General features: G+C 40.3%; 1 protein-coding gene across 1 annotated transcript; it reads right to left on the reverse strand.

Annotated features, from left to right (window-relative positions):
* Window positions 1–1,574: 1,574 nt before the first annotated feature.
* On the reverse strand, window positions 1,575–2,144 carry LOC138877641 (uncharacterized). The gene has a single exon (XM_070157268.1). It carries the CDS (start codon window positions 2,142–2,144, stop codon window positions 1,575–1,577), a length of 570 nt encoding a protein of 189 aa, XP_070013369.1.
* Window positions 2,145–9,664: the final 7,520 nt, after the last annotated feature.

The raw sequence follows: 9,664 nt of genomic DNA on the forward strand, positions 1-9,664 counted from the left end.
GAGTGTGAACATGAGCTACAGGATGTTCCACTTTTATCCCAATTGATAAGCAACAATCGTTAAATGCTTGGGATTAAAACTCAGCAGCATTATCAAGTCTAATAGACTTAATTGGATTATCGGGAAATTGTGCCCGTAGTCGAATTATTTGTGCCATTAATTTTGCAAACGCGAGGTTGCGAGATGACAATAGGCACATATGAGACCATCTAGAAGATGCGTCTATTAAGACCATAAATTATCTAAACGACCCACTAGGTGGGTGAATAGGTCCACAAATGCCCCCTTGTATATGTTCCAAAAACGCAGGGGACTCAATTCCAACCTTTGTTGGTGATGGTCTAATAATTAACTTGCCTTGATAACAAGAAGTGCAAGAAAATTCATTATTTAAAAGAATCTTTAAATTCTTTAATGAATGCCCATTTGAGTTTTCTATAATTCGTCTCATCATAATTGATCCAGGGTGTCCCAATCGATCATGCCAAAGTACAAAAGTATTGGAATCAGTAACCTTTTGATTTACGGTAGAATGTGCCTCAATTGCACTAATTCTTGTCCAATTCAGGCCACAAGATAAAGATTGGAATTTCTCAATAACCCTCTTTTGGCCAGAGAAATTCTTGGTAATGATGAGATATTCAAGATTATTCTCATCTATTGTCTCAATATGATATCCATTTCAACGGATATCTTTAAAACTCAACAAGTTCCTCTTGGACTTGGAGGAGAACATTGCATTCTCTGTGATAAGTATTGTTCCCTTAGGCAGAGTTATAGTAGCTCTTCCAGAGCCTTCAATTAATTTACTACTACCAGAAATTGTAGTAACATATGCCTTACACATATTTAAATGAGAGAAATATTTCTTCTCTTTGAATATTGTATGTGTCGTACATGAATCAATTAAACAAATATTTTTACAATTGAACTTGATCCAAGTTTGCTTTGTGGAATATCCATATTTGCTTCCCATAGGTTGACATACAAAAAGAAATATACGAATAAATATTAGTATTTTCAGAGATAAAGAAAAAAATTCCGTAAGGCACAATCTTTGATTGAACAACTTGATTAGAAAACAAAATTTCTTGAAATTCTTTACAGATTAACATGAAAGGCTTAGATGGTATACAAGGACCAATATATGTTGGTACGGAGTGTGTTTTCAGAAGGCATGCACTTTACGGATATGATGCTCTTGAAACTATTGAAGGAGGAGTTGAAGGTTAGACAGTTATGCTCTTAATTAACGAATAATAGTTGTTTTTATTTGTCGTTTAGCACCGATTAGTGGAGATGAAAAAACTAACTTATGTTGCTGCATTACAGTAGCAAACATGGATTCACGCCTGGCTTAAAAATTCGTATAGTGTCAGTTGATTTAAAAACTTTAGCAAATAGTTTCAACTGATACCGACTACAAATTTTGACCACTATCAAACTTTATTCAATGACAGATTATACTAATTCTACATACTAATTAAAACTACTACTCATGTAAACTACGATAATTACATGATGTTTATTTGCTAACTAATACGAATAAGCAAAATAAAATAAAATCAGACTACTTAATCTTCTTTAACCACGGATCCATAACCGATCAAGTGGTCTATTTTTCCATCAGGGCGCTCAAAGAAGTCTGCCACATCCAAGTGGGTGATGTCAAAATTATTGTCAGAGACAAAATTAGCTTCAGGGCCTTTGTTCTTTAGAGATGCTTGATAAAACTCAACCAAATGTCTTGGTACACGACAAATATTTGCCCAATGCCCTTTTCCACCGCAACGATAACATTCGGTTTCTGAACCATTTGTCTTTGGCTTCTCATCTTTCCCTTTCCACTTTTGGTGGTTATTTTTCTTTGGGGGCTGATTAACACCAGGAAAATTTCTTCCTTGTCCACGGCCACGACCACGACCATGACCACGACTACGACCACGAATAGGGCCACGGCCTTTTCCACGCTTAGTATAATGAGAATACACCTCATCCACTTCAGGCGATGGTGTAGACCCAGTGGGTCGATTTTCGTGATTTCTCATGAGCAAGTCGTTATTTCGCTCAGCCACAAGGAGAAGAGAAATCAACTCAAAGTACTTCTTGAAACCTTTCTCTCTGTATTGCTGTTGCAAGACCATATTGGAGGCATGAAACGTTGTGAACATTTTTTCAAGCATATCATAATCAGTGATAGTATCTCCACAAAGTTTCAATTTAGAAGTAATTCTGAACATTGCAGAATTATATTCAGAAACAGACTTAAAAGTCTTGGAGCCTCAGATGAGCCCAATCATATCGTGCTTGTGGAAGAGTGACCAACTTTAAGTTGTCATATCTTTCCTTTAAGTCATTCCACAAAACAAGTAGATCTTTGACTGTGAGATATTCTATTTTCAACCCTTCATCAAGGTGATGGCGTAAGAAAATCAAGGCCTTAGCACAGTCTTGGGTGGATGCTTTAGTTTTGTCTTTAATGGCGTCTCCAAGACCCATTGCATCTAAATGGATTTCAGCATCCAACACCCATGTCATATAGTTCTTGCCCGAAATTTCAAGGGCAACGAACTTTCTTTTCATAATGTCAGTCATAATTAAAAAGAGGAGAAAAGTTACCTTAATCTTCTCAAAGAGCTTCTTGAGACGGTAGAGTCTCGTGCTGATAACGTGTAATAAAACAATAAAAGTAGAAGAACAATATTGCAGAGAAAGAGAGAGAAAATTCTTATTGAATTTTTGGGATGATTTACAATAGGGTAGGACTCCTCTATTTATTGGGGAAAAATGACTTAGTCACAAAATAAAACTCTCTATAAGATAGACATTCACTCTAAATAGAATTCTATTCATAACAATTCATTTAATATTATAATGTTTTTTTTAACATTAGTATTTCTTTTCTAAAGTTCCTTTACATTTTCAATTGATATACAAGGAATTTATTGCAGTGTCAATCATAATGGTTGCACACGAAAAGAAAAGGAAATGAAAAAGAGAAGACCTTTGTCAGAAATAGAAAAATGTGTACAAAATGACCAAGAGCACTTGAGATTAGCATGCTTGGTATATGTCACAGGGGTGATTTGTGTCACTCGAACTCAGCCCGAGGTTCACCTCCGTGCGGCAGTCAAGCCCAGCCTTGACTTCAGCCTTTCCAACACTTAGTTTTATTTTTAGGGACGTTTGAACTTAGAATGAAAATAGGCAGCAAAAATAGTAGATAAAGGCACACACGATATACAGGAATTTCTTCCCAACTTGTATTAATAAGTGAATACAAGAACACAATAGCCAACCCTATGGCCAAGACAAAGAATTCCCTAATTCCCTGCCCCAAAATGGTTTTCCCCACCCTTAGGAAATGACTTAGACGTATTTGGCTTCACAATGCCTTAGACTAAGTTTCTGCCCCGTTTTGGACAGCCTAGGCAAGAATTTATAAGGCTACAATCAGTTGACAAGCCCCAACTGATGGGCAACAAGTTAAGACAAAGTACAAAAACGTGGGCACACTTTTAGGCCATGATCAACATGTCTTGGAAGAGGTTGCAACTGCCAACTGCTTCCCATGTGCTTGGCACATGTTTTCCAACTGCTGCTTGTGCACAACTTGGTCTGATTTTCGCCCAGCTACTTTGTGCCAAGGCTGGCATTGTGCCCAACCTTGCCTTTGACACTGCTCCACGCCAATGTCATTGCCACATCTCGCCACCCACTGGCTTAGCCGCACATGTTCATTGTCAAAGCTGCCCGCCCATGTCAAGTCGCCCCCGACTTGATCAAATCTGCCCATATCATTTGTCATTGCTTGTCCCGCCTTGTCTTGCCTTGCCTTTCCATGTCTTTGACCTTGCTTGACATGGCTTTGCCTTGCCATTGTTTTGCCAATCCGCACATCTAAGTAAAATGTGCCTTGCTTCCGTTCAAGGTGCGCTTGTCGAACCCCGCATTATCCGTCATGCCGAGCAGCCCTTCATGATGTTGCCCTATTTTTCAGGTTGTGTGCCAAGGCCATCATGAAAATCCTTGTCACAACCCACACATGCCGAGGACCTTTGTCAAGGGGCTAACAAACCACCCCCACCAGAAGAATTCGTCGTCCTCGACGAAGCAGCTTCCGCATTTTTCAGCACCACCATTGGTCCCAAATATGCTGTTGTTTGCCCATGTTCTTCCTCGTTTTGCTCATCTTCACTCTTTTATTCATCAAACAACGCTGAAAGCCGTTCAATTCTTGGACAATCCCTCGTCATGTGTGGCCCTTTGCAAATAAAACAGCCATCAAACTTGTCGTTTTGTCCCTTGTTTGTCGAAGGACCAGCACATTGCTTTCCCTTCTCATTGCCATTGCCCTCAACAGCATTACCCTTGTCATTTCCGTTTTTCCTCCACTCTTTTACTTTGTCCTTGTTCCCGTTTTTGGACTTTAAAGTAGTAGAGAAATCAGAACCATCTTGTCCCAACCAGAAATCACCCAACGCATCCGCAGCAACAATGGCACTAGGAAGATCTTTCACATTTTGCCTTCGGAGTTCCATTTGCGCCCACGACTGCAACCCGTAAAGGAAATTATGCAGCTTGTCTTCCTCAGACATGTTGCTAATATCCAGCATCAAAGAACTAAAATCCTTGACGTAATCCCTGACCGTTCCAATTTGTTTCAACTTCTTCAAATGGTCTCTAGCAATCCAGCCCGCATTGCTAGGAAAGAATTGCCCTTCAACTCTTTCTTTAGCCCTTCCCAAGAGTCAATCTTTGGCCTACCAGCACTTACATCATCTGCCACGCGCGTACGCCACCACAGCTTTGCATCATTCACCAAGTACATAGTCGTAATGGGGACTTTGTCTTCATCTTGCACTTTGGCAGCATGGAAGTACTGTTCCATATCCCACAGGAAGTTTTCGAGTTTCTTGGCACTCCTTGCACCATTGAACTCTTTAGGCTCCGGAATTCTGACCTTTGTACGATCTGCTCCACGCTGTGCTTCATCATTGCCAACAGCACGACGCAGCAACCTATTTTCCGTTTTCATCAGATCTGTGCACTCCTAGCTCAGTCTGTTCATCTCGGCCTCAAGATAGGCGAGACGAGTCAAGATAGTCAGAAATTAATCCCCATCAACAGTTCCGACGAGTGCCTCTAATGCAGTAACCTTTTCCCTCAGTTTTGCATTGCCACCAGCCATTCTTCACAAATTCAACCACTGAATGTTGTGTCTTCACCCCGATCCAGCCACGCTCTGATACCAATTATCACAAGGGTGATTTGTGTCACTGGAACTCAGCCCGAGGTTCACCTCCGTGCAGCAGTCAACACTTAGTTTTATTTTTAGGGACGTTTGAACTTAGAATGAAAATAGGCAGCAAAAATAGTAGATAAAGGCACACACGATATACAAGAATTTTTTCCCAACTTGTATTAATAAGTGAATACAAGAACACAATAGCCAACCCTATGGTCAAGACAAAGAATTCCCTAATTCCCTGGCCTAAAATGGTTTTCCCCACCCTTAGGAAATGACTTAGACGTATTTGGCTTCACAATGCCTTAGACTAAGTTTCTGCCCCGTTTTGGACAGCCTAGGCAAGAATTTATAAGGCTACAATCAATTGACAAGCCCCAACTGATGGGCAACAAGTTAAGACAAAGTACAAAAACGTGGGCACACTTTTAGGCCATGATCAACATGTTTTGGAAGAGGTTGCAACTGCCAACTGCTTCCCATGTGCTCGGCACATGTTTTCCAACTGCTGCTTATGCACAGCTTGGTCTGATTTTTGCCCAGCTGCTTTGTGCCAAGGCTGGCATTACGCCCAACCTTGCCTTTGACACTGCTACGCGCCAATGTCATTGCCACAGCTCGCCATCCACTGACTTAGCCGCACACGTTCATTGTCAAAGCTGCCCGCCCATGTCAAGTCGCCCCCGGCTTGATCAAATCTGCCCGTATCATTTGTCATTGCTTGTCCCGCCTTGTCTTGCCTTTCCTTGCCATGTCTTTGCTCCTGCTTGACATGGCTTTGCCTTGCCATTGTTTTGCCAATCCGCACATCTAAGTAAAATGCGCCTTGCTTCCGTTCAAGGTGCGTTTGTCGAACCCCGCATTGTCCGTCATGCCGAGCAGCCCTTCATGATGTTGCCCCATTTTTCAGGTTATGTGTCAAGGCCATCATGAAAATCCTTGTCACGACCTACACCTGCCGAGGACCTTTGTCAAAGGGCTAACAGTATACTTGCTGGTCCTTTGAGACAATAGGTATACACTTTAAATATGCTACCTTTTATTACTATCTTAGTGGAAATATATAAAATCATAAATCGGTTACATCCAACTAGTTTCACAATTACCCCTGCTCAACAAAAGCCAGTTCGATTAGCCAACCTATCAACACAATTTCACACGACAAAACATTTAAACCCAAATCTCAAATCATCATTTTTTTCTTCCAGAAGATAATTACGTCTCTCAAATATACAGATTATAAGGGTCAAAATCCGATCACAAGTGGATTATCATTAAAAGGAATGGTGAGAGATCGAGCCATCAGAAGGCTTGCACGGCAGAATATATGTTGTAATTCTTGAACGAGTAAGGAAGAGTATAGTCAAGAGGGGTTATGCTGGTTAAAAATCGTTAGATAAAGGGGAAGATTGGTAATATATATATATATATATATATATATATATATATATATATACGAGGGAAGAAGGCAAGAAAAGTGGAGGTTCCCAAAAAGAAAAAAAAGAACAGAAGAACGGGAGGAGACCCCAACAACAAAGCAAAAACCTAGATTTTGATTATAAACCTTTGTAATCGTCATTGTTGAATCAATAAAGATAGATCTCATAGTCATTGTAAGCATTTAAATTTTATTGGACTTAAATCTAATAAAATAATTTGTACTATATGTTAAATACATTAGTTCACATAAATATTAAGGGCTAATATAATTGGATTAATTATATAAGTCCAATATAGATAGATTAAATAAATAAGTTTTAATTCATTGGGGTAACCATTTAATTAGGCTAAAGTGATGAGTCCATTTCATTAGGTCCAAGATATTATTTTCCTAGAGACCCAGTTTGGTGCCACACATGAAATGACGTGGCACGCCAAGTCAAACGGAAGAGCCAATAGGAACATGCCATGTGTCAAAATGACAAGGCATGCCAAGTCACATTAAATGGACAATGAAATCGCGCCACGTGTGCAAGTGACATATTCTGGCCAATCAAATGCGGCTATATCACACTTCAATTTGATTGGTCGGAAAGAGTTTGTTCTTATCACAACTCCTCATTTCCACAACTATAAATATGGGTCTTCATAACTCAGAAAAGACACCAGAAGTTATAACAAGAAGCAAGAAAGAGCTCGTGGATCAAACGCCACAAATTTCTCTACAAGTTTCAAGCTTCAAGCAATCAAGTACAAGTTCAAGAAATCAAGTTCAAGCTCAAGAACGAAGAACGAATAAAGATCAAGTTCAAGCAATCAAGCTCAAGCTCAAGAACAAGATCATCATTCGTAGAAACAAATATAGATTCAAGATCAAGCTCAAAGGCCCTTGAATTTATTTACTATTAAAAAGAAGAATCAGAGGATTCATAGAGATTGTACACTCAAATATTCGAAATCAAATACTACGATTGTTGCGATATTTTTCGGTCTTGATTTTATTTTCTCGACGCAAATTTATTGTCTACAAATTCTGGCACGCCTAGTGGGACAATCTCTGCCTCTCATCTCAACCTTTCAATCACCAAAGTTCAAGAACATTGAAATGGCTTCAAAGAAAATCATCTCCGGTTCAACTTCTACCAAGGCTGCTAACTCCAGGTTCTATGCTGATGTAGAAAGCATCCTCGATGTTACCTTTGGAAGCTTTGGACCAGTTACGAGGAGCAAAGCAAGCTCTTTAGGACAATAAGTACCCCAAATGCCGTCCGCATCAACCCCTATTTTCGAATCTTCATCCTCAAAAGGAGCAAGATCTTCCACAAACGCACCTGAAGGAGGAAGCGATATTGCTGAAAAGATCAAGAAAACTCTTGCTTTGCTTGACCTCTCCAGATCCAAGCACTCTGCTGTGAAGGGAGATGATGATGCTTCAAGTGATGGATCCTCCCCACTTACACCACATAGACTGAGCCAATCAAGGATCAATCTGTGTGAAAATCCATGCTACTCTCCATCGTCCACAATAATCATGCAAGCCATGGTGACAAACACTTCATCTGTGGAGGTGCAATTGTCAAACTTGACGGAAGCGATCGCTGGCTTGACCAAATGCATACAAAATTAAGAGGCTAGAATTGATAAGCTAACAGATAGGGTGGGAATCTTGATGGAAGAGGAATCCATCCATGCACCCGACAAACTCCTAGAAGTTCAAGAGATTGATCCTCCCCTAAGACAAGCAGCATCTACTAAGGCTATCCCTGTTTCATTTGAAGGGATGATTCCAATCGATCAACTGAAGGAGTTCATCGAAGGAACCATTAAGAACAAATATGAAGTTGCTGCCAAATCCTCCCTTACATATGCAAAGTCGTACACTGTAAAGGTCGATATGTTGAAGATGCCTGCTGGCTATCAACCTCCAAAGTTTCAACAGTTTGATGGTAAAGGTAACCCAAAGCAACATGTTGCACACTTCGTAGAGACGTGCAACAATGCTGGGACTTATGGAGATTACCTCATCAAGCAGTTTGTCCGCTCGCTAAAAGAAAATGCTTTTGACTGGTACACGGACCTCGATGCTGGATTTATCGATAGCCGGGATCAACTAGAGAAAGAGTTCCTCAATTGCTTTTATAGTACGAGACGTACTGTGAGTATGATAGAACTTACAAATACTCGTCAACGAAAGGGGGAACCCGTTATCGACTTTATCAATCGTTGGGGGAATGCAAGCCTTAATTGCAAAGAAAGGCTTAGTGAAGCTTCGGGCATAAAGATGTTCATCCAAGGCATGCATTGGGGATTGCACTACATCTTGCAAGGTATCAAGCCTGGCATATTTGAAAAACTTGCAAATCGTGCCCATGACATGGAATTGAGCATGGCATCCGCTGGAAATGAAAGGCTACCCATCTATGAACCTCGCAAAGGGAATGACAAGCAAGAAGTCAGGAAGTGGGGCAAGTTCGTACCCAAGTCTGAAAGTAAAGAAGCTATGAATGTCAACACGTCACCTGTGAAGTTCACGACGAAGGAGAGCAAGAAGCAGAGTATGAAATCCAATTCTTTTCAAGATAAGCCAAGTGGGAAGATGACTCTAAAAGAAATACAAGAGAAGGAGTACCCATTTCTGGATTCTGATATGCCAGCCATTTTCAAAGAACTCCTCGAGTTAAATCTTATTGAGCTTCCGGAGATGAAGCGATCAAATGAAGCCGGGAAAACAAATGACCCAAACTACTGCAAATATCACCGACTTGTAAGTCACCCTCTGGAGAAGTGCTTTATCTTCAAGGACAAAGTCATGGACTTGGCTCGCGAAAAGAAGATCATGCTTGAAGATAAGAAAGCAAGTGCAAACCAAGTCTCTATCACCTTTGGCTCATTCAGTCTTGATGAATTATATGGTTTTAAAGAAAGTAAAGATGAAGAATTACTGGAGAGAGACAAAGCTAAAGTCAATCAACCTGA

The sequence above is a fragment of the Nicotiana sylvestris genome, chromosome 1 (genome assembly GCF_000393655.2).
Source record: "Nicotiana sylvestris chromosome 1, ASM39365v2, whole genome shotgun sequence".
Taxonomy (NCBI): Eukaryota; Viridiplantae; Streptophyta; class Magnoliopsida; order Solanales; family Solanaceae; genus Nicotiana; species Nicotiana sylvestris.

Excerpts from the sequence above, each read along its gene's own strand:
- LOC138877641 (XM_070157268.1), bottom strand. The coding sequence starts at position 2,144 with ATGGTCTTGCAACAGCAATACAGAGAGAAAGGTTTCAAGAAGTACTTT.